The 24,504-nt window shown below is 45.3% G+C and overlaps 4 protein-coding genes across 5 annotated transcripts in view; 2 read left to right on the forward strand and 2 right to left on the reverse strand.

Annotated features, from left to right (window-relative positions):
• Nucleotides 1-3,968, reverse strand: part of LOC135366845 (ATP-dependent RNA helicase DHX33-like) — a 124,730-nt gene extending 120,762 nt beyond the window's left edge. Inside the window, exon 1 of the mRNA XM_064599787.1 lies at nucleotides 3,689-3,968. The gene's annotated coding sequence lies outside the window, so the exon portion shown is untranslated. The remainder of the gene's footprint in view (nucleotides 1-3,688) is intronic.
• LOC135366846 (cadherin EGF LAG seven-pass G-type receptor 2-like) overlaps nucleotides 1-12,068 on the forward strand; it is a 102,569-nt gene extending 90,501 nt beyond the window's left edge. Inside the window, exons 5-17 of the mRNA XM_064599789.1 lie at nucleotides 3,101-3,193; nucleotides 3,301-3,408; nucleotides 3,471-3,572; nucleotides 4,833-4,958; nucleotides 7,397-7,487; nucleotides 7,703-7,986; nucleotides 8,084-8,139; nucleotides 8,951-9,035; nucleotides 9,097-9,228; nucleotides 9,335-9,393; nucleotides 9,698-9,976; nucleotides 10,208-10,577; nucleotides 11,181-12,068. Coding sequence (XP_064455859.1) covers nucleotides 3,101-3,193; nucleotides 3,301-3,408; nucleotides 3,471-3,572; nucleotides 4,833-4,958; nucleotides 7,397-7,487; nucleotides 7,703-7,986; nucleotides 8,084-8,139; nucleotides 8,951-9,035; nucleotides 9,097-9,228; nucleotides 9,335-9,393; nucleotides 9,698-9,976; nucleotides 10,208-10,577; nucleotides 11,181-11,261 — 1,866 coding nt within the window. The 3' untranslated portion in view covers nucleotides 11,262-12,068. The remainder of the gene's footprint in view (nucleotides 1-3,100; nucleotides 3,194-3,300; nucleotides 3,409-3,470; nucleotides 3,573-4,832; nucleotides 4,959-7,396; nucleotides 7,488-7,702; nucleotides 7,987-8,083; nucleotides 8,140-8,950; nucleotides 9,036-9,096; nucleotides 9,229-9,334; nucleotides 9,394-9,697; nucleotides 9,977-10,207; nucleotides 10,578-11,180) is intronic.
• LOC135366847 (mitochondrial intermediate peptidase-like) lies at nucleotides 6,875-22,035 on the reverse strand. 2 transcript variants are annotated; one of them, XM_064599791.1, is made up of 16 exons: nucleotides 21,715-22,035; nucleotides 21,465-21,638; nucleotides 21,313-21,401; nucleotides 21,076-21,223; nucleotides 19,981-20,099; nucleotides 19,490-19,553; nucleotides 19,212-19,417; nucleotides 17,852-17,912; nucleotides 17,619-17,671; nucleotides 16,995-17,148; nucleotides 15,650-15,778; nucleotides 14,564-14,785; nucleotides 14,255-14,488; nucleotides 13,900-14,095; nucleotides 12,809-12,911; nucleotides 6,875-7,959 (listed from the first exon to the last, which is right to left on the reverse strand). In XM_064599791.1, exons 1-15 carry the CDS (start codon nucleotides 21,868-21,870, stop codon nucleotides 12,817-12,819), a joined length of 2,100 nt encoding a protein of 699 aa, XP_064455861.1. In that variant the 5' UTR covers nucleotides 21,871-22,035; the 3' UTR covers nucleotides 6,875-7,959; nucleotides 12,809-12,816. The 2 variants fall into 2 exon arrangements, with proteins under 2 accessions (XP_064455861.1, XP_064455860.1); XM_064599790.1 differs by having other exon boundaries at nucleotides 6,875-7,978.
• Nucleotides 22,036-22,226: 191 nt separating this feature from the next.
• LOC135366851 (NFU1 iron-sulfur cluster scaffold homolog, mitochondrial-like) lies at nucleotides 22,227-23,179 on the forward strand. The gene has a single exon (XM_064599793.1). It carries the CDS (start codon nucleotides 22,240-22,242, stop codon nucleotides 23,014-23,016), a length of 777 nt encoding a protein of 258 aa, XP_064455863.1. The 5' UTR covers nucleotides 22,227-22,239; the 3' UTR covers nucleotides 23,017-23,179.
• Nucleotides 23,180-24,504: the final 1,325 nt, after the last annotated feature.

Here is a 24,504-nt window from a genome sequence, read left to right on the forward strand (position 1 = left end):
GAAAAGCAGTGTGTAACACTGCTGCATCATACTGGGCCAGGACCTAGCACGGATGCCAAAGTGAACGGAGCCTCAGTGAGGCTATCCATCCGATCTTTCAGCGCCTCGCTTGCATGACAGTACAGATCACAGTTCACGCGATTTCATCGCCTTTTTCTGAATCAAAGGGAGAAAGAGAGCTTTTTAACTTATTTTTTTGTGCAGCCTTAAGAACAATGTAGCTTTCGCAAACGCTTGTCGCACATACAGCACACATATACATGTGCTTCACTACCGAAGCAACAACAACAACAACAACACAGATGAATGGATGATGATGATGATGATGTGGGACTACCGAAGCAGAAAGCGAAATATCATCAGGAAAACACATACGATACATGTATGCTCATGTAAGGAATAGGCAAAGGTAGAGACTTGGAGCACAATACTCTCCAAAAGGTCTTCTACGAGATCAATCAATCGGGGATGAAGCTTGCCTGCCGTCCTGTCTCACGTCGCCGTCATAATTATAGTATCTCAATCCATAGCAGACGAAAAAACAAACAAACAAAAATACAGCAGTAAGCATGGGCCACCTGGACATCTAAGTACTCTGTAAGTGCTACAGGCAGCACCGAGAAAATCGCTGTTGAATGGCAGTCAGTTCACTTTTCCAATAGAGCGCCATTTGAGAACCTTCCACAATGTAACAATGTTTCTGACGAAAGAAAGTGACGTGGTACCATTACGGTGATGATTGTACGGACACTGAAGGCGTGAGTGTAATCTGGTTTCGCAGAGTGTCATTCAAATTGCGGAGAGAAGGAATGCCTTGGCGAAAGCTATCTGAGGCGGAGAACTGTCCCGGCGAAGAGTTCTTAAAAACTTGTGCGCGAAAACAACTCACTAAGAACCATCGCCAGTGATATGGTAAAAATCACGTGTTGCTGGGTTGGTTCAAAGGAAGAAAAATATGGAGATTAAGAAGAAAAATATGGAAAAAACATAGTAAGAACGAATGCCGTTGACCGCGTAATTCTAGGTGGCGCAGTTATTTTTTTTTTTTAAAGTTCGTATTTAATGACACGTTTTCTGGGACACCCTGTAGAACTATTCGCTTCGGTTGCGTAACTACTCATTTCATATTCGCTTCAGTTGTACACCTATTCATTTCGTATTCGCTTCGCTTGCATAACTATTCGTTTGGTATTCGCTTCAGTTGCATAACTATTCGTTTCGTATTCCCTTCGGCTCTAAAACTACTATTCGTGAAGCCCTAGATTCAATGGCGCAGTTGACCAATAGGTGTTGGCGAAAATCTCCAGAAATGAATATTGTTGGTCAGGACACTTCAAATTCATTTCCCTCCATGAACGGTCATTCTGATTTAACGGTTAAGACAATGGACAACTGACGCATTCCCCTAGAACGAATACTCCCTAGAAAAACACACTCTAAAAAATCGCGAGCACCGAATACAGATGTAGAAGCTCCACGACTTGAAAGCGAGACACTTCTGCGACAGCCACATGCTTACAGGCTTCTGGTTACCTTGGAGCGGCAAAAATACAAATAAAAACAAAGCGAAAGAAAGGAGTCCAACAAGTTCAACGATGCTTTGAGGAGCTAAATGAGTGAACACAACGAGGCGTACCGTCCTGCAAAGAAACGACGTTGCGGCAAAGTGGAGCATGAAATATGGAAGGAGCACGTTTTTAGCCTTCTTTTGTGGAGATTCTGTTCCAGCGTTATCACGTGTACGATCAACACACAGAAGATGGAAGGTTCCAAAACAAACACGCCCTGCGTGCATGCGGTTAGTAATAATCTTAACATTACTTCTCATGTGACGTATAGCTTCTCATGTATGGCAGAGGCAGTGGAACATTGAAGGACGACACACAAAATGCACTTCCGCCTCACAACTAACAACTTTTCATCAACTGCCATTATTTAATTATAGCATTATTCGCGCACTCATTGCTCTGCAGACGTGAGCACGTAGTCCTTGATCTCTAAGGATAAGATATTGGAGATTGGTGCGCCATCCCCTGGATCTCAACAGTATACCGTTTCTTGTTCTGTGGAACCCACGCTTTAGCACAAATTGCAGAAAGAAACGCAGGCGGAACTGTGCTCCATAATGTCACCTGCCGCCGCCCGTTGGCGTGTAGGAGTTCCAGAACACATGCTTGCCACATGCACGGTAGCCTCCCTCCTCCACATACGCTGGTATCGGAAAGCAGATCTCGTGCAACTCAGCCGCGCAGGTCTACTGGTGCTCCTTGCCCGACAGTGACAGAGATTAAGATATCGGTTTCAAAATGTTGTCTGCTTGATATGTGGATTACGAATTCCGAACCTGCGTCCAGGTTTCGTACAGCAGTCAGTCCGAGCGCCCTTGACTATCGAATAATGAAGATACTCCTAAAGATACTGAAAATACGGTTGTCATATAGGACAGAGTAACAGCATGCAAGCTAGTTAGTGTAATTGCAACGATGGTAGCATCTACTTGAGTTTGAAAAGTTCAGGACAAGGACAATTTGGACGGAGAAACGGCGAAGAACAGGACGAGACGGACTAAAATATTCCTTGTTCTGAACTCCTCAAACTCAAGGACATGCTACCTTTCGTCATGGTTATTATATTCGACATCACTGGCGGACAAATTATGTGAACACAGGGTCAGGCTGTGGGACTACGCACATGCATTGGAGATAGACATGCGCCAGCTTCAGGACTGGGGGACGATTTCTGTGTCCGATGGGGATAACTGAATTTGACCCTTGTCTACATATGGTGCGGGCATAACAATTCCTTTGTACGACACTTGATACACCAAAATGTCATAGAAAAAAAAAATCAAATCAATTTGACAGACATTCGTGGATGCCACGCTGAGATACTATGTGGACGTTTGTTCATTCTTTGATGAGTGTCTGATAACTGGAATGACGTATCGATGGATAGTTGAATGCGAACCATACATGCGTATATCAGTGGGTAGTTTCTGCCAACAAAGACAACTTCAATTGAACCGTACATTATTACCCAAGCAGCAGTACGTGAGTTAACTTGGTTTCGTAATACACTGTCGATGCTTCTATTCTTGCAGAGTATACAAATCCCAGTACGTATAATCGTGACGGATGCCAACGACAACGCACCTGAATTCCAGGGGACGCCGTACTTCCTCAATATAAGTGAGGTAAGAGACAGGCTCCGATTAAGATCATGCATAGAAACAAAAAGTAATCTGCAGCAGGTCATTGTGGCGACGAAAGTAATAAGCCTGTAATGCACTATTCCGTACAGATCACGGTACCAGGCAGTACTGTCATGCAAGGAATTCGTGCTGTGGATAAAGACCAACCCGGACTCTATAGTACCGTTGAGTACTACGTCGAGGATGGGCCACACTCTGTAAGTTAACCGAATTTGAAATGATAATTTTTTCGTTCATAAAACTATTTCCTCGCCATCAGCACCTGTTCGCATTCGAAAGCCGACTGGAAGGATCTCTAGTTCTTCAGGACAGGCTGGACTATGAGACGTTACCGAAATTCACGGTCACACTTCGAGCACAGGTACGAGAATAATCATGTCGTACATTACACATGATGTGCCAGTTTTCATGACCTGCATGACACTCAGCTAACGATGTCCCAATACCACTATCTTTTAACCATGACCATGCACTCACCTCAAGGCTCTGGCGTAAACGCGATGGTTCCTGATCTTGTCTGTGAAACGGCGCACAATACATGGTCGCTGCATGTTGCGCGATTACAGTTCCACACTTCACGCAGCAAACTCAAGTGGCTGCTGGAATTCACTATCATAGCTACGTTCGTAGATGACACCGGCGGATGTCGAATTCCGAATGTACAGGCTCCCATACCCAGCGCTCCAAGAGCTGGCTAAGAAGAAAAAAAGCAGACGAGGCAGAGTTCCAAGCACCACAACGTTCGGAAAGCTCAGGTGCATTAGTAGGCGTGGCTGGCAGTGTATCTTATCAGGTAGAGTCAGTGGCGTCGCTAGTGCGTCACCCAGTGCGGGAGCTCTTTGCGTCACCCCCACCCCACCCCACCCCACGCCCCCATTAACGGACACCTTTCCGTACCAGGCGATTCACGATAAATAAACATATTACACCACACTCAGAAGAAAAAAAAAAGTGCCTCGCAAAGACTCATGTTTTTGGCGTCATCGTGCCACAGAGAACGGGAAGAAGCGGCAGTATTGGTGCGGCGCGTCACCCCATCCGTCGCTTCACCCGGTGCGGACCGCACCCCCCGCACCCCTCTAGTGACGCCACTGGGTAGAGTGCTACATTCCACAGCGTATTTGAACTCCGTCCGCTCCTACGCACTTACACTTCCAGCTTACAACGAGTGATACAGATTGCATAGCCACACTGCCCTCTAGAGCTGCAAAAACTTAATAATCGCTAGTGGTTGTCCTGACCTACACAGCCGGATCCTTTCTGCAGTGCCAAGAGCACAAAATATAACCTTCAGGTGGATTAATTTGGTAGCACTACCCAATACCTTCTGAGGAAGCAGTGCCCTGCCGACTCATCCCACATTCTTTTCCTTCGTCTGTGCAAGTCTATCGCAGATTATGGAGGAAGCGTTTCCGAATCGTGAACGTCTTTCAGCACGCCCGGGTAGTAACTATCTTTTGCTTTTTTTTACGAGACTGTGATGCAATGAACGCGTACATGAAGAAACGTGCGCTTGATCGCTTTCACAGTACTGTGGTCCGAGCCCAAACCAGCCAATACATATTAAACTAACATTATGCTTAGATGCTTCCCATTTCTTACAATATCGTCACTTCTTCAGGATCAAGGAAACCCACCGCAGAGTACCTACACTACTCTGACTGTGGTGGTGCACGACGCTGATGACCAGAACCCGAGGTTTCTTTCTGAGAGGTACTACGCGCAACTAAGCGGCACACCACGTTTGGTAGGTTTCTCTCTCTCTCTCTCTTTGCACGTATGTTCACCGGGCAATCTACCTGCCCCGCGCCTGCCATGGTGTTCGTGGGAAAGGGGTTCTACGTCCTGATATGACTTCGCAGGGAAGTGCGCCAAGAGTTTTCCCAAACCGTCTGCGGTAGACACAGGAAAACAGCGGGTCCCGGGAATCTAACACTGACCACTTCCCAGACTTAGCAGGGAAGGCAGGAAAGAAAAACCCAATGTTGCCATGAAAATCGCCTTCGCGGGTGTTTAGACTCTTCGCGTGAATGTAAAAACAGTCTCTACAATCAGGACCATAGGTTCCGCTGACCATATACCGATGTGACCATGGATAAGTGTTGATCGCCTCACTGTTTATTTATATACTTATTTAAATATTATTGTATAATTTAATGTCATTTCTGAAGGGCAAGGCACATGCAAACTTGCACAACACCACGACATTACTTTCATCGTCAAACGGACTTGTGTGCCTGGACGTCGGTTGGTTTGATTTGATTTGATTTGACTTTACTGGCGCAAGGATATCGAAGATCATGCTGCGCCTGGACGTCGGTTGGTCGACTGGGCGACGTTCCGCCAGGCGACGCTCAAAACCGCTAAGTTGAACGACACTTGACAAGAAGTAGCGACAATGCAGGCCCCTTCACTTCCCTCACTGAAATACACAGCGTGTGAAACAAGTTCGTCCGCTCTTTCCTTCACGTAAGACGTGTCAAATGTCCCGGCAAAGACAACAAGCGTACCGCTCTCGCACCACCGGAAACTCGCGGCAGCAGCCTTCTGTACAGCTTTCTTCCTCGGTATCAAGCCGTACACGGTTACGGGAGATGATATCGGCACCCGTAAAAACGACAACGGAGACGCCGTCGTCACCCACGCGGGGGCGTCGGCACGCTTCCGTCGGACGCGAGTGATGCAGTGGCCCGTGGATAAGGCTTTCTTCGGCTCTCTCGAACCGTGAACCCAAACCCCGCCCGTGTGATTGAAGACTCCTCTCCATCTTTTTGTTAGCTACATGCATCACCAAAGTTCCTCGTATTTATCGCGTACTTGTAAAGTTCGGCGCCAATGCGAGTGACCTGGGGGAACGGCTCGCAACGAACCGAAAGTATGCTTTAAAAAGTTGACACGCCACCCACAAAAAATGTGTATTTAATGTAGCGTTTGTAATATTGTGGTCCATATATACATAGTTACACAAAGTTGCACTTGTCTCTTGAACACGCTGCTTTTGTAATAATATTTACATAAACTGATCTTTGTAAAGCTTGATAAGCCGCGATTACATGAATGCGACAGAAGCGCATTGTATCGAGTTATCGCACCTCCTCGCGCCTAGTGACTCTACTCGCGCCTATTCCGATCTGTAGATTGGATAACTTGGACTTGTCAAAGATGACTTGTTGCGACAAGTCGACTCGATACACTTGTCGCATTCATGTAAACGCAGCTCACAGCGCGACGCCGAACGGGAAATTTTCCTGCGGAGGAGCAGGCGGTTGCCATGGGAACAGGTACTCCTCGCACCTTCCCATGAAGATCTGCGAGCATATTTTTCTGTGGTAATACGTGTTATGTTTGTTTGGACAGAGGGAAAGAGCGAAAGCGCGCCACTCTCGCAGCGCCAGATTTTCGTTGTGCAATACCTTCTGAACGCGGGCTCGCATCGGCATAGGACTTTGTTCTGTATATTCAGAGACTCTGTATATATTCTGTAGATTCTGTATAGATTCTGTATAGATTCTGTATAGATTCTGTATAGATTCGGATACTCTACATCATCAACAGGACTCCTCCGAGAGTGGGAGAATCATTTTAAAACCCGTTTAAGTGCTTCCAGGTTTTATGCATATCTTCATAGTGAGGCAGACCAGACAAAACAGAAACGAAGACATGTTCGTTCGCCCACGTTTATTTCTATTAGTTTATTTGGACACTGAACAAATTATTTACATCAGACCTTCCACTTTGTTCTGGAAGCCGCCTGAAAGCATTCATATTTTGTGAAATATACAAAGACTTGCATTTCATTTGTGTTAGAGGGACATAATAAAAAATATCCAACAACAAAAAGTGATAAGAAGTGCGCTTAAAAGTCATTGTGCTAGACGACAAAGTGGGTTCATACTGACATTTGTTTACGGACATGCATGATGTCTGGGAAATAAATACTAACAGGAAATCAATGATTGGAAGACACCAGACAGCATGATGATAGCATAAAATGTATGTGCACACACGACGTATACACATACATATACACATACGACACATAATACGTCATGTTTCAGACAAAGGAGAAGACATTTTACATTACAATAACCACCAGGTTTCCCTTGCTACCAAAAGTGCACATGTAAAGTATCGAACGAACGTTTCACCCTTCACAAAATAACCATCATCATGTATTTTCATTAGGGGGTCCCACTAGATGTGAAGCCCAGCAGAATCATGGCAGAAGATCCTGATGAAGGCATCAGATCTCCTATCACATACACATTCAATGCAGGTGAGTGTTACTGAGCAAGTTCCCGTAGCACGTACTCACCAATCACCAGAAAATTCTCGGTGGTGCCAAGTCACACCACAGAGAACACAACACAAAAGTCACCTGAATTGTATCTGGCAGAATAATGGTGGCAGCCATAGTTAAGACGACATGTTATTCATGACTTATATGCAAGAGCAGAAGTGATTTCTCAGTATTATTTATTTCTATTATAGACGCCCCTGAGTACGCATACTTCGAGCTGAATTCCCAAACGGGTCACGTCACCATCCAGAGGCCATTGCCAGAGAACTTTGCGCTCCCCGTTACTCTGGTCATTCGCGCCACACAGCAGGACAACCCTGACCGATTCACGCTTGCCACCCTGGCCATCACAAGGGACAAGTTCTTGCCACACGAACTACGCTTCCTGCAGGCAGAGTACGATGCAAAGGTCCTTGAGAGCACGCCACCAGGACAGGTTATCCTTACCCTGCAAACCACCAAAGCCGCTGAAAAGGCAAAGCTCTTATTATATACTCGATGCTTCTGTCGTCTGTTGCCTGTGTCGTCACTTCAGCAGGCACCAGTCACAAACCTGTTTCATTCCATTTCAGAATATACAGTTCCAACTGCTTGACCACAGTGAAGAGATATTTGCTGTTAGACCAACGTAAGTACAGTATTAGACAGGGTGAAGTCAATTTTTAGGTCTGATTATGTCAAGACAGTGTAGAAATTTTGTTATGCTGTGAGCCTACATTGAAACAAATCTGTTTAAGTGGGTCATAAGTTGACAGGAGTAATCTTGATAAAATAAACAGTTGCTGAACACCCACACGTAACTCATCACTCTGCATCTGAAAAGGGGATTAAGCAATGCAGGCTCGTCCTTTAGAAGCTCTGCCAGAAGATTAGCGAAAGCATTGTGGTAGTTCTTTTCTGCGAGGTGCACATGATAACACAGACTGTGCGCCATATTCATTATCCATGGAAGTATGACATTTAAAGAAGTAGCAAGCACCCAAAATGTAAAAAAATCTGTTTAAAAATCTCCTGGTGGTTGTATTCTGAGAAAGGCCACTACGTGGCTGTCCAGGCCAAACCGTTTTCGCATGAAACCTACTGATCTGTCTGCGTTACAAACTAGGAGGAGTGGTGATGCCATTGAAAAATGAGCCTGTTGGAAAGATCCTCCTAAATGTCCTTGGCAAGGCTAGGCAAGTGCTTCCCTAGTGAAGCAAACAATTTGCACAGCTGCTATAAACTTGTCACTAGCTACTCGTTCCAGAGTTTTGCTGATGTGCAAGGATTGTGACGTGAAACACAAAGGACAAACACAATGACAGTCACAAACCTTACACGCGTACCCACCAGCCCCATACGTTGAGTTATGGTTGCCGACATAACGTTTTACGTCCGGTGGCTCCGAACGTGTCCTACTGACAGACACACAGTAATGTATCTAATCCTGTCCTTAACAGGGGTGAGCTGATACTGGCGCAACCTTTGGACTACGAGCAGCAGCAGGATTACCACCTCCAGGTGCTTGCTACAGATGGAAGATACGTAAGCAGAGATGCAATCTTCGTCTTACGTAATTCATAAAAAAATTCGAACTTGTTTCCAGAATGACGTAGCCAAGGTGAACATCACCGTGATCAACGTAAACGACAACGACCCCAAGTTCCGTCAGGCCAGATACTCATTTGTAGTGACTGACCCAGATGTTCGAACGGGAGCACTGATCGGAAAGGTCCACGTAAGTGCAACGTTGTCGTAACTTTATCAAACGTTAAGCAGTTAAAATGGCAACCTTGATGCTCCTTTTTACGTTTCACCGACTCACCCCCGCGTCTCCTCCGCAGGCAAGCGACGCGGACAGCGACGATAACGTTGAGCTGACAGTCGACGGCCCTTCAGCAAAGTACGTTATCCGAGCTTTCAGAAGGATTCTTGTCATTCAGCACCATGTACACTATAGTCCAATCTCCTAACTGAAGTTTGCAAGCAGCTGCCTGTGGGTGTCGGTAGTGTCGCATGTCATGATGACTAGGCTTGGAAGCGGCTCCAATGTCCTGTCCCCGTGGATGTTTCCTGAAGCCTGGCACCACCAGAGGATCCGCCCACGGGCAGCTTCGAGCACGCTACAGTAGAGAGATATGACTGCAGTGCAGTGGTGCAGCTGTTGAGCATGTCGCTAAGAGCGTAGTACGTTCTTTCCCACTTAGGCTCTTCATGATAAACAACAAAGGAGAAGTACGGCTCCGGGACTTGGACTACCTGAACTCTACAACTTCTCATCTGGTCATTGTGGCTACGGACAGTGGCATACCGCCGAGAAAATCCACAGCGCTAGTGGAAGTGCAGTTCCCAGAAGCTGTCATCCTTGGCAGTGTAGTCACTCCCAAAAAAGACGAAGGCAGCTTCATCCTCATGGTAGTGTTTGGAGCACTGCTTGGATCCTTGCTGCTTATCATCGTTACGCTGACAATCTACATACTCAAAAAGTACGTAGAGGTGGATATTTCTGTGTTTTGACAGCGACTATGTTTCCCACCGATTATGGCACTGTCCTTCAAAAAAGTCCGTCGCTGTTCGTCACTTCTCTAACGAGGGAACCGACGCGCAACTGAACACACCATTTGTTGTTCTCATTTTTTTAATTGGTGTGTTCCAAACGTCACGCGAAAACTCTTCTGCCAAGCACTTTATACAAAGGGTCGGATTTCTTTTTCCAGCAAGAAGTATCGCAGCCGGGCACCAGTCACTATGAACGGCAATGGGCACCCTCCAATTAATAAGGTGGCAACCATCAAGATACCGGGCAGCATGGGGAACAAGCTCCACAATCCTCCGCGGCCGCTCGCTGGAGTAGAAAATCCTATCTTCAGCTTATCAGACAGCAAGTCCGACGACCAGACGGATAACAGCAGCGACCGCGGCATCTCGCCGAGCACGCAAGAAACTCCCATATCCAATGGGAGTACGCGGGGATCACCGGGAAGGAACGGTCTCATGGTCAACGGAAAGCTGCACGTTCTGCAATGGCCAGTGGGATCCATACCGAGGAGAGTCAAGAAACTCAGCTGGGAAGATGAACAACCTAGGGTGAGCAATAATCCCATATCAGCTGTTCCTATGTTGTAAGTCCCCGTCGCATCCCTATTCGTAAACCAGCAGGGGTCCATAGAAGAAACCACCATGCACCTCACCCTCAAAATGTTACCCCCTTACTTGGAAGAGGGACCAACGAGGACGCGCAACGGGCAATAGGGGAGAGAGGGAAACTAGGGAGCTGCACAGACAGCTGACCTACTTGCATAGCATATTGTAAAATTAAATGGTGCTGTGACACCTCAAAGATGGGTGCATGTTGCATGCATGACACAGGCACTGCAGTACACGCGAGGGTATTGAGGAAAATAATTACTTGCCGTAATCGGCGACACAAAAACCGTCAAACAAACTGAAGAGTCACGGTCCGACGACACAGAGGCACGAGCCACGGCCCTTCCTAGTGGTTCTCAAAAGCTTGTGACTTCACCTGCCATAATGTCACAGCCGGAAGAGTTGTCATAACTTAGGATGAAGTGTTACAACCCTTATAACTGAATGCCCTGTCATCCTTTCCTTTATGATGAAGTATTCCATTTTATTTATTTAAGTATTTCATGAAGTATTTTATTGAAGTATTTCGTTACACTATTGCAGACTGCCCTGGATCCAGACGTCAGCGTCACACCACTTGCTACGCATCCACATGATAGCAATGAGCTCACGGTGTACTTCTAAGGACACAACAGTGACGTGTGCAATGACAATGCTCTACTGTTCCGTGTCGTGGGAACACTGCAAATTGTGATAGCTGAACTGCCACCCAAGTGCCTTTGTGGACGTACACGGGAAAGACTGCCTGACGGGGCTCGTGATCTATGACAGTTAATCGCTACTGTGAACATGTGACCACACTATGCAGGGGTTTTAAGATGCCATTGTAATGGACTGGTATTCACCATTCTAGAAACCTGGCACACGTGAAAAGACTAAAATCATCAACCACGTTGTTACGGTGGAAAGTCATAACTCGTAGCCAAACATACACTGCTTGACACCAGTGTCAGTACTTCTGAGTGGACACACAGAGTGACCTTGCCACATCTGCATTTCGGAGCCAATGTTTGTGAGATACTATCGAAAGCACTATTTGTATACGAGTACTCTCTTTTGTTGTCTTAATGTATATTCGTAATGGCAAAAGGTCACAATTTTTCCCACAGTGCCAAGTGTATGCTACAGGTGACTTTATGCTTTGCTTCCAAGATGCATTTTGGTACTTCAATGTCCTCAGACCAATAGATCTCCCAGTACTGGAGATGCCCGCTTCTGTTGTACCAAAGAAATGAGTCAAAGCATGCTGCATTTAACTATAGTGTAAATACTGACCGATTCTAGTGTATATATAGATGAACAAGTGTACGTGTAAATGCTATGGTCAGGCCTAGCACTATTTTCTATTTTGTGTGGTACCCACAATTTTGTACAGAACTGTTTTTTGGCAAGTGCTGAAGTGTTACAGCAGAATAAAATTATGCTGCTACAAACTCAGCTTCACATTGTATAACTTGTACATGTCTTCTGTCAGCTTCTGCCTCAGTTCGGAAAGAATTTATCTCTAATATCTCTGGCTGACTAAAGTAGTAGTACGGAAGCACTCTAACTAGCAGTGCCCCCTGCGAGGTAAGTGGACACACTGTATAGAAGTACATTTTCCCACGTGTGCATAACGTTATTGAGGTGAGCGTACAATGGTGGCCACAAGCTCGCTTGCTCTTTAACAATGCTACACAAGTATAAGCAGCACTAAATTTCACATTGAATTGCAGGGAAGAGTAGCACCCCATTTTAACTCCCCGAAATTGTGGAAAGCATTTTAACTGAGCAGATAAGACCCTGTTCGAAGGGTTAATGTATTGAACATAATGAGCGTGAAGATTACGTATTGCAATGTGCATGACGGCCGATGGAAGCCCAGCAAGCCTATGATACCGCCCCTTCAAATTTCCTTATTTTCTTCTCACGGCAGCTAATGACAATACCATGGTACACATGCTGTCATTGTGAATAAGAAGAAAACAGTAGATCTTGGTCAATGTCATTATCACAATGCTTCTGGCAAGTACTCTTTCCTGCAAGTCTCATCTTACTGGGGGGAGAAGCATTGTCAACATAGCATATTGCTAATGCATAAACACGTGTGTCCATGTACACATACTAGCACATTTTTTACAGCTACCATTTTACAGTACAAAAAGAACAAAATTAAATTAGTGTTCACTCACAGGACAGGCTATGTCTGAGGCATGGCATCAATGAGGGCGCTGTCGATGTCCGAGATGAGAGAACCAGCCAGATTCATTGGAGTCACATCTTTCTGGAGGAAACCTGTGAGAAAATGGGGGAAGATGGTGAAGGTAACAACCAACAAAGAAGGAACCCACGCGCACGCAAACGTGCGTGCACACACAGGAACAAAAAGAATGAAGGCCATTAAAAGCACTAACCTAGATTCACTAATATCAGACGGAAATTTGTTTAAATACGTACTAGCACGCTCTGAAAATCGCTTGACAGTAGTGACATCACGAACCGATCGCGGTTCAGATTGGGAAAAGTTTTCCGAGGTTGGACTTTATTGCGCATTTGCGTCAATCTCCTTCCCGGACAAAGTATTTTATTTTCCCCAATTTTGAATTATAAAAACTATATCAGTAACAGTATTTTGGGGCTTTTGATTAGGAAGGTCAAGTCTCAAGTGAACCTTTGCGAACCTTGGTATGTCTGTGAATATTTGTGACCTTGGCAAGTATACATATGAATTTTAGGGACTATTGGGATTTAATATTTTATAAATAATTCAACACACTACTAAAGCAGGACAGCAGTTCCTGGTTAACCTGGGCTTCTTGCTGTAGCTCGGCATGTTCCACACCAATTACAGTATAGCTTGTATGGTTTGCACTCCTGCCAGTAATGAACTTCATCATCCTTATCTTCATCCTCATCATCTTCGTCATCATCATCATAATAATAATAGGGAATAGATTTACACATAAAGTGAGTCAGCCTATTTGTGTGGTGACATGCTGCATATGCGGCAGCGGGTAGGACAGCTGATCATTTGGACCACCTGGAGTTCTTTTGACATGTGCCGGTACCTCAGAACATGATTAGTGTGCAATGCATTACAAGAAGCCTGGTGCATACGGAGGTGTTACTGAGCACGGGGGTGCACAAAGCAAACATTAATCGTGAGCAACTGGTTATTCTAGAAAATGGAAGGGCTAAGTAAAAGAAGGGAGAGGTCAGGGGGACCTCATGGAACAAAATGATTCTATTGCACAACAATGGTGGCAAAAAAGGAAGCACTTACTGCTAACAAGATCCTTAGCTGGCACAGATCCTCCATGCGAGAGCAGCTCTCGCCTATACTTTGCCCCTGCTTCACGGCTGAAAGGATTATCTTTGAACACCTGCTGCCACGTCCAGGCCGCCACTGCCCTTGACATGAGGTAGGAATAGTATTTCGCGCCGTATCCGACCAAGTGACCAAACCTCAACTGCCAGGCCTGCAACCACACAAGAAGGACAACAAGACATAGCACATCTGTGAAGTGCCAAAATGAAAATATTAAACGTAGAGCTCCTAACAGTAGTCGTATGATGCTCTCAACCGACACAGAACTCCAACTGTTTGACAACTTAAAAATGTCCAGCATGGTACTAACAGTGTTTGGAACATGAGGCAACCCGTAATGCTGGTCCTGCGTCTCGGCAAGAATTTCTGTCGTCGATTTCCCCAGAGGGTGTTTACCGTGATACTTCTGATCCAGCATGGCATAGAACACCTGAAGCTGCATTTCACTTGCAGAAAAATGGTACCGCGACTGCCAGAGGGATTGTGCCATTTGGTAAGGCATCGGCTCTCCAGTCTGATAGTGCCTGGCAAACACTGAAACAACCTGTAAATAGAATGCCATTCATATCCCATCAGCTCCACACGTACAGGAACGTGTTCCGGCAGCTGTTCTACATACTCTGGGGTCAGAGGCGAAGTATTCCATGAGAATAGAAGGAACTTCTGCCAGGTCCGTAGCACAGCGTGTGCCCGTAACATGCTGGTAGCGTGTCCGTGCCAACATGGAGTGCATGGCATGCCCCATTTCATGGAACAGGTTGTCCACCATACTGGGTGTCAGAAGAGGTGGGCCTGTCCACTGATTTGTGGGAAGGCTAAGCATCAGAACCACAACTGGAACCTGCAAGAGTTTACCACGGTGTTACGTAACTTTCTGTAGTCTCCTATAATGCAAGGTATTAGACTAACAGGACATGTACCACCACCTCCTCGTAGAGGAGGAGCAAACTGTTGAGACAAAGAGGGACACGGAAGGTCATTGAACATTGTTCTTGAGAGAGTACAGGATATAACATAGGCGTCTTGGGGCTTAATCGCTCGCCATCCACATTAAAGTTTCCTTGTTGCAGTAAGCTATCTGTGTCATCATTAGAGCCTGAAGTTGCAGGGTTTAACCCGATTCTTTCCCGAATTTGTACCCGCGAGTTGACGGTTGCCTCTTTAGGGTGAAACCCTGATTTTTACCCTGCAGACTGCCTTCACTGATACTTCTGTAGGAATGCAAACTAACTTGTTTGGCATCAAACGCAGTTACATCACCGTTTGCACCAAACCAGTACAGTTAGTTTGAATAACTGAGTTAGATTTCTCCCTGAATTTAGCATACTGGAAGTTTTTCCACTCGAATTCACATGAATTTAGAGCACACGTTTATTTTCCTGATTTTTACTCCCCGAAAATATTTCCCGAAAACTTCAGGCTCCAGTCCTGACGACTGACAAAGGAGATTGGAATATTGAATAACCGAGAGACACTGGATGTGTAGACAAACATGAACTTGAGAACTTCTTCGTGTCTCTCTATGTTTCCCGCGTCTCCTGGTTATTAATTATATTAATCATCATGCACCAGTCAGTCTGCACGCTCTCCCTCTTGTCGATGTAAGGAGCTCCCAGTACCAGTACAATTATCAAAAGTTGATAGGCTTCCAATTCAACTGACTAAGAATGCCAACTGTTAAATAAGAGTCACAACAGACATTCACCTGATAGGTCCCATCAGGAAGCATGCGACCACCCTGAATTGTGAAATGGCAATCCTGGTTAGGCTTTTCTGGCCTTTCGAAAAAGTCACAGTAGATGTAACCAAGAAGGCCGCCTTCCTCTTTCACGGCCTGAAGGACAAGCATGAGCGAAATTATGGGGAGAACATGAACCAGCTATTGAATTCAAGTACACAATGTCTTAGTTTCTCCTCTTGCTTCAATTTGAGGCCAAGGTGCCCAATTGTAGTGCAACCGCAAAAATTTTGCAATGCATTCATGAGGCTTTCAAGGAATCTTTGCTTTAGCTCGGCAATTCTTATAAAAAGTGCAAAAGAATCCTTCACAAACTTTTCGTGCCCTGCTGCGGAACGTTGTACGACCAATACCACGTGCTGTCACACAGAAATTATCGCAGCTGCCTTGTACCCTTTAGCACATAGGTTCTCAAACTCTGTTTCTCAGGTCCTGTGAGCAGCTCCCTGCCTCCACTCCCATCATGCCACCAGAACACAGTTTTGAGGACTTTACCTGGTCACAAGAGAGGGTGCAGTTTCGCCCCCCCCACCTCCTCGTCAGTACAAATGTGTGTGCCACCAGCACAGCATACTTTCAAGTCGCTAATGGCAGTTTTATTCCTATCACACTATGAGCTAGTATGTAAGACCATGCTGCGGCAGGTATATTCGTTATGGCTTTATCGAAAGCAGAGGAAACCCTGCGTGTTCCTTGGAACTTTTAAAAAGTCGTTGAGAGGGAACCGCGGGATGAAAAAATTGAGGACCTGTACCCCAGAGTCCTCTGCTCTCTTTAAGAGATCCTATAAGGACAAGTGAGGGAGGGACAAGGATGCGCGTGCTGACTAGAAGACATGCTCGAGGAAGCTTGGAATGGTATTGACACGTCAGGGCAGCCAATCGATGAAGTCTCCATTTTTTTGCATCGTGCAGTGGTAAGTGTGGTCGCTTTTGGTAGATTCCTTGATGAGTTAAGCAAGACTGTGAGCAATCCTATATGTAATTTCACAGTTTCATAAATCATAATTGTGCACCTGTGCAGAAAGAGTATCTCGTGCGATGTCTCCAACATTTTTGCTTGTCATATCCTAGAGTATGTCGAAATGGGAAACAAAAAACAAAAAAAAAGAACAATGTCAAGGAGCCCGCAATGGCGGAATCGGAAACGTGATATTAAAATGATTAGGAGCAACTAATGTTTATTAGAACGACAACTTTTCCCCACTGAAATACATGTGGCTTGGATGTGGGACCCGGACCAGAATTCGAATTATCCGGAGGTTCCAGTAGCAAATTAGAATTAACCAGATTCTACTTGAAATACTACACACCAGCTTAATCACGTCTGGACTCCACACTTCGCCATTCTTCACTTCCTCCACTTCAAGTGAGACACCATACAATGAATTAAATATCTCGTTCAATCCATCCATGCAGCAGCCCAATGAAAGGTAAGGGCTGTAAAGTGCTGCCTTCATAAGGAACCTGCAGAGTGCAATGTAACAATATTTTAAGATACATTTATTATTACAATAACTTTCCCTTCTGAACTGTGGCTCAAAATAACACAGTTTCGTAACAGTTTTGCTGATTGAATGACTTGCACACTGTAAAAGAGTGGGGAGCTCGCTGAGTACAATTAACTGACAACGGGCAAATCTTGTTAACAGCAAATAGACCCACATTGACCCATCACATATCAGTGTTTCCGAACGGCCTTTTAAAACAAGACAAGGTTCAAAAGAAAGGCGTCAAACTCCCATCTGTATGAAGAACAAACGGCAGTTAACGTATTTATACAGATTTCTGTTATACGTTAAGTTTGTTTTATATGACTAAGGTCTACCAGTTTGTTGCGCTTGGTGCACACCAATCTGGTTGTGTGGCTGTCCCTTACGATACAGAGCACAATGAAAGGCTACATGTATTCTACAACAATAAGCAGCAAAACTTACCTCGATTGCCGTGACTGTGACGTATAATAAGGTACATCCCAAGGGTGAAGCACCTGAGAAAAATTTGTGTTTCCTAAAAAAATGAGTCTAGCTCTACTACACAGGACAGCAGACATTATCCAAATATAAGATGAAGAAAGGCCATTACATATCAAGTGGCACAATGATGCTATTGAATGTTTTATTTCACACACTGGCTCATGCAACCAGAAGAGGGTTTCATATTATCTCACCTTTGCATGCCTGTTGCCAGATACCTTCATGTTTAACATCTCTGCGTAATTTTCATCAGCCCTGCAAGAAGAAATTCTTAAACGTAAGCAACTAAAGTGGGACACGGCAGCATTCAGAATGACAATACAGTAGAGCATCGTTACCATAACTCCACTTTTAGAAAAAGCCCAGTTATTGTAGACGCCAGCGACAGTCAAGACTGGAATATTTGCACCTTCTATGGCTCGATGCGACAGTGGTTACGTGTAATGAACTGCAAGGGTTCACCGCTGTCACACGGCCGACAGAACATAGGTTTCGACGCTAGCCGTGGTTATGTGAAACCGAGCCTTGGAAACCTCAGTTTCTCGAGGCAACTGAGGAAATGGACGGTTTCCTTAACTGTGGTTAGCACTGCCCGTGTGACATTTGACACAAATGATCATTAGAGCCTGAAGTTTTAGGGTTTTACCCGCTTCTTCCCCGAATTTGCACCCCGAATTGAAGGTCGCCTCTTTAGGGTGAATTCCGATTTTTACCCGGCAAATTGCCCTCACTGGGATGTCTGTAGGAATGCACTAACTTACTTGTTTGGCAGAAAAATGCAGTTACATCACCGTTTGTACCCAAACCGCTACAGTTAGTTTGAATAACTGAGCCCGATTTCTCCCCGAATTTAGCGTACTCGAAGTTTTTTCACCCGAATTTGCGTGAATTTAGTGCACGTTTATTTACCCGATTTTTGCCCCCCGAATGTAGGAAAAAATATTTCCCGAAACCTTCAGGCTCTAATAACCATGTATGTACCGTGTGTTTAATGATTGTTAAGCTTTTTAATCACCATTATGCCCTTTTCTATTCTTAGTATACAGCGTAATCAAAATATACCTGGCACTTCTGTCACAATCACGTGGTCACAGCTAACATGTCACAAACTGCCGTGACAACAACAAACCATGGTTCCCGATAACTGCGGTTTGATTGGGTAACGGCGGCTAAGTGTAACCGCGGTTAAGACTACCTGTGTGGCAACGGTACTAGACAATCTGGATAACTTTTTTTTTTTCCAAAATACAGTTCTACTATGAAGCAAACTTCTACAACAAGCTTTTTTTAATCTGATAAAAGTGATTCTGCCAGAACTACGATTCTTGTTCTGAGCCCAATAAACCTTTCATTCATGTTCACTGCCTTTTGGTAGCCTTATGGGGATTTCAAAGGGTTTTTTAAGACGCCCCGCCTGATATAATGCAACCCCTAATATAGTAAACCTACGGCTTGGACCCGACCAGTTTACTACCTAGGGGTTCCACTGTAGTAGGTTTTGGGGACAATGTGGTGAATCATTCATGATCATGAAGACTTGCAAAGAATCACTACCTAGGTCTCAGCTCTGAGGACAAAATTCCAAGGAATTCCTGCACACCATCAGGGTTTCCAGCAATGCTGCCCCTTAGTGCTCTGTGGGCATAAGTTGGAAAACCACACAGGTTCGCCAGGCAATGACGAGAGCTCAAGAGCTCGTCCAACAGCTGGCTCTGATGCTGGTCCGGGAACAGATAGACCCGGTAAGCAGCCTCTCGGATCTGAAATTAGGGGCCTGTTATTTCCGCTCGGCAGAAATCATGCAACTCGTGCAAAGTCAAAGTATGGCATACCAGTTCATTCACAGCATCAGCGTACAGTCCAGGTATAACAACGTTCTCTCCCTCAATGGCAAAACTGCAATACAGAGCCGTTTTAGCAATTATAAACACTGATACTTATTGCTGTTTACATGCCAGGAACAATGCATTCAGCGCCCTCTGTATCTCTATCATACTTTAATACTCCATCCACCATGATAAGTTGAGGTTACGGGTGCTGGTTACGGGGAGGTTACGGGTGCTGGTTACGGGGAGGTTACGGGTGCTGGTTACGGGGAGGTTACGGGTGCTGGTTACGGGGAGGTTACGGGTGCTGGTTACGGGGAGGTTACGGGTCCTTATCTTAAGGATAAGATAAGTATCTGATTGGCTTTCTTAACAATACAGTCTATGTGCACCCTAAATGTACGGAGATTGCCTATCTAGATACCGCAAGATCTTTTAAAGCATACACCCTACACATAACTCTTTGCCAGGCAGGTTACACAAAGAAGAGTTCATACCAATTTCTAATGTTTTCTGGAAGCTGCGATTTCTTCACAGAGCGGGGTTGCAGGGCATTGTTTGTGAAATAGCCTCCTACATGAAGAATATGGTCATTCAGGGCAACCACCTTCCTTCTCTGGAAAAAAAAAAGGCGGGGAACATGGAAGGAAGCATGTAATGTGTGTCTTGTCTTTCTGAGGGAAATTGCATATCATATAGTGCACTATAGAGCCATGCACCATCCACGGATGGAAGCGGTTATCCGCAAGATACTTGCGGATTCGGATGAAAATTCAGAACTTTCTGCGGTGTGCGGATCGGATGCGATGGCGCAAGGTCGGATGCGGATACGAAGGCAGCGGATCGGATGCGGATATATCGCGTGCTGTAATTTTTCCACCAGCAATTTATTTGTATTGCGCTGCAACAGCAAGCGCATGCTCGGGTTTTGCTTTGGGAATTTTGCAGATCGGATGGTGCGTTTTGGTCAGCGGATCGGATGCGGATAACGGTTGCGCGGATGCAGGTCGGACGCGGATGCCAAAAATCTCATCCGCGCAAGGCTCTAGTGCACTGACACAGAGACGTTAAAGGGGTTGAGATATTTTCATAGATGCGGTTCATTACATCATGAACGCATTGTACGGCACGCCAGAATACAGAGGAAAAAAGAATAATTCTTCTAAGTGTCGTACTTAGCGAGATACAAGCCCTCGAGACAAACTCCCGAGCAGAGCGCAGACGTCACAGACCTCCGAGCTGCGTCCATTCCCATTGGCAGCCGTATTCTCCGCTTCTATTACTCTCCTCGCTGTGAAACTTTCAATGCAGGTTCACGTCGGCGCAAAGAACCGTTCTTTATGTTTACCTGGGAAAACCTGTCGCAACCCCTTTAACGTTAAATGCACCTCCACTCTCGGCTTGTTTGTGCGCTCCAAAAACTATGATGCTCTGCTGTATGAAGTTTTGCTTTTGACATTTCACATAACTTGCAGTAGAATACTACTTCAATCTCAAAATGAGTCCATAGCTTTAGGTCGTGACATTATAACCATTATTTCATCATGCATGAAATGCCAGACAACTCAGTTGTAACTCTGGGTGATACCTACAGTTTCTGCGTCCAAATGAATGCCGCTCTGCTCAAAATCAGCCAAAAAAAGTTTTGAAACGTGGTTGTCCTCCTCAGTTGTGGGAACAATATCACCATGCTCTGCCACCTGCCTCAGTGCATTATAGAGCTCCTTATTTGTGTTGAGCCTGCAAAGAACAGCATATTTCTCAACTCACTGTGTACAAACACATGTATTGTCCGCACATAAATGAAATGAAATTTTGACAATACTAACTTTTCTACCAGGCTACTGATAGACGCTGAAGCATCCAAGGCTGCAGCAGAGAATCTTCCTTCTGGATGTCCTATCCTGATAAATTCGGCCTGTGCAGCAGAAAAATTAAATTATGTTAGTGAAAAAAATCGGACATATGAAGGGTGTCTTACCAGATCGGCTACCCGGCAAAGGGCATCCGAAAGGTCGTCGAAGACTTGAACCATTTTACGGTCCCGCTTGTGGTTTGTGGCTTCGGCTACATATGTCTCTGCATCACTTATTGCTTCTTCCTTCAGCAGGTAAAACCCTGATGGTTCACGAAGCACTGAATGACCGAATAACCCCTGAAAGGAAATGCAAAGGTCAAAACATTTTCTGTCAGACACGAATTAGAACGCATTTGTATTACAAATATTATACCGTGCGCTCGTTGAAACCCAGGCGAAGCCCTGTTCTGCGAACTCCCACATTATTAAAGCAGAAGGCCAGAGGTGACCAAGTTGTGAGAGCCCTCGAACGAAAACTTGTGTGCGCCACACGCTTCAGAAAGCCACCGGATCTTGTCCCGGGAACCATCTTGAATGGTTATGTGTAATATAACTGTTAAACTAACCCATGAACGTTGCAATCATCATTTAACGCTTCTCTACGAATACTTCGACCGTGTGCCGGCAAAAGCGTGCGGTTGTTTACAAATACGCAGTAGCCATGCGGTTCCTCGTGAGCGCTGCCATTGCATGCGTATGAGTCGCCATCTACCGCTACGTGTCTACTAACCTAAACATAAACCTACTACTACATCAAGATGAACATAAATTAGCTTTGTATTAATTTAAAACACATGATAAACTTTGACAAACAACAAGTGTTTGATCGCTTGAAGCTTTTAACCCCAGGTTACGTTTTCATTCTACCGTCGCTGAATGGCGGCACTGTCATTTTAAAATGGCGTCGCGCGTCGCAGCTGTTTTGGGACGTAGATATTGCTCCTATTTGCGTAAGGAACTGTCTCGGCCGTTTCAGCATGACAGCAAGGTTGAAGTGTACCAGAGGCGCAGTTTCAACACATCCTGGGTTTCATGTATGTTCGTCCAAACTCAGGATACTCCTAACCCGAACTGTCTGAAGTTCCTGCCGGGAGTACCGGTGCTGGAGAAAGGCACCGCTGATTTCCCCACGATCTCTGCTGCCAAAGGTTCCCCTTTGGCAAAGCACTTGTTTCGCGTGGAAGGCGTCAAGGCAGTCTTCTTTGGCTCGGATTTTATCACAGTGACCAAAGATGATGACGAGAGAGAATGGAAGGTTTTAAAACCCCAAATTTTCGCCACGATCATGGACTTCTTCAGTTCAGGGCTTCCTGTCATCAGTGAAGGTGCAGAGCCAGTAGCACCGGATACGCAACCGCAAGAGGGCGATAGCGAGACGGTATTGATGATCAAGGAAATATTGGAAACGAGAATAAGACCGACGGTCCAGGAGGACGGTGGCGATATAGTCTACATGGGATTTGATGATGGAGTTGTGAAGCTCAAGCTTCAGGGTTCTTGCACTGGTTGCCCAAGTTCAACGGTGACCCTGAAAGCTGGAATACAGAATATGCTTCAGTTTTACGTTCCTGAAGTAAAGTCTGTTGAGCAGGTTATCGACGAAGCAGAAGTGGTGGCGAACAAAGAGTTTCAGAAGCTGGAAGACACCATCCGTCGCAAAGGAGTTGATCCCTAGCACTGAATGACAGCTGTGATCTTAGCTGGTAGTGAGGACATCTGACTCTTGGAATAGATATAACGTGCAGTTACAAGACGTCAGTAACAAAAGCACCCCATGTTATTGGAAAGGGCGGTTGTGTCACTCTGCACTTAGTACTATTAAATATCAGAAAAAGTTATGATACTACTTCCTGATTCATTGATGAACCTCACTGAAACCTTTTAGTTTAGCAAAGGCAAGGTGGTTGACGTGAACTCGCAGACCAGACATACCGGTACCTCCTCATGACAGGTACAATGTGAGTATGAACATGTTATACTTTGCTAGTTTTCCTCGATGTAATAGTGTGGTTGTTTTACAGCCTTGCTTTGTCTAACAGCAGGTGTGGCTTATCTCAAACTCCACCCTTTTTTTTTAGTAGCAGCAAGCTTCTTGCATCATCATGCAGTTAAGAAGGAATAGCACTGGCGCTGTACAATATGTGTTTTCTGTAAGACACACTTTACATTGCCCTTCGGTAAACAGTTGGCCGATTTTTACGAGACCGATCTATTTCAATAGCTCTCTGAAACTTGCTTTGAATGGACGTAACAGATTACTAGTTTTCTCAATTCATACTCATAGGGCAGTACGGAAGTATGCAAAAATAACGAATATTTGGCGCTCAAGTTGTGCTCTGAGCAGACTACTCCAAAGTTCAAAGGTGGAGTTAATTTTTGTATCTTTTTGAAGTAAATATCCTTCTAGTCCATATACCAGGATTATGTATGTCCAGTTTGCCGCTCGCGAGCTATGCCACGAGATATGGAGGTATTTGACACTCTGCTAGACAGCCGTAGGGGTGAGGTTGCCTGAGCGACTGAACTCACAGCCACAATGAGTGCAGTGGTTTACTTCTCCTCGTGCATTTGAATGCTGGACTATGTGCAGAGGTGTGCACGTGGTAGCCGAGAGTGCTACATTGTTAATCGGTTATTCAGTCTGAGGAACTTCAAGTCGCGATCGCTAGGCTAGGCCTGCATTAGTTGTACTTCCTGAGCCTACGTGCACATGCAGGCTGCCATGATATCTCTACTGATGCTTTCCTATTCAGGGGGCCCCTTGATGCATGCTATATTGGATTTAGGGATCTCCTTAGCAACGGAGTGAGAGTACGGAGGAAGCGGAGACTGCTCCTTGCACCAGAGTAGGCGCTTGTGACCTATCAGAAGCCCTTTGTCGGCCTCTTTTTTTAAAATTATTTTTTGCTTGTCCAGGAACGAAACCTCGTGGAGCTCTAGTAGGTTCACGTAATGCTCTGCTGCGCCCCGGAACGGCGACGGAAGTGGTATAGGGGAACTTCCATCTACAGCCACTTTTTCTAGTTTCTCTATATACCCATTTTCGTGGCTAGTCGCTTCCGCGCACCCTTTCCAAGCGTTCCCCGACCACTTCCACTCCTACCAGCCATGCTCCACGCATTGTTACGCAACTTAACGCCCATCAAGTCCACCCAACACATTC

Source organism: Ornithodoros turicata, chromosome 8, assembly GCF_037126465.1.
Source record: "Ornithodoros turicata isolate Travis chromosome 8, ASM3712646v1, whole genome shotgun sequence".
Lineage (NCBI taxonomy): Eukaryota > Metazoa > Arthropoda > Arachnida > Ixodida > Argasidae > Ornithodoros > Ornithodoros turicata.

What these genes read in the sequence shown, in the direction of transcription:
- LOC135366851 (XM_064599793.1), top strand. Translation starts at nt 22,240, where the DNA reads ATGGCGTCGCGCGTCGCAGCTGTTTTGGGACGTAGATATTGCTCCTAT.
- LOC135366847 (XM_064599791.1), bottom strand. Translation starts at nt 21,870, where the DNA reads ATGGTTCCCGGGACAAGATCCGGTGGCTTTCTGAAGCGTGTGGCGCAC. An exon ending in TTCCTGATGGGACCTATCAG is followed by an intron (nt 14,786 to 15,649) that starts GTGAATGTCTGT and finishes AAACTCTTGCAG; the next exon opens with GTTCCAGTTGTGGTTCTGAT. An exon ending in TGCCTCATGTTCCAAACACT is followed by an intron (nt 14,096 to 14,254) that starts GTTAGTACCATG and finishes GTGTGGTTGCAG; the next exon opens with GCCTGGCAGTTGAGGTTTGG.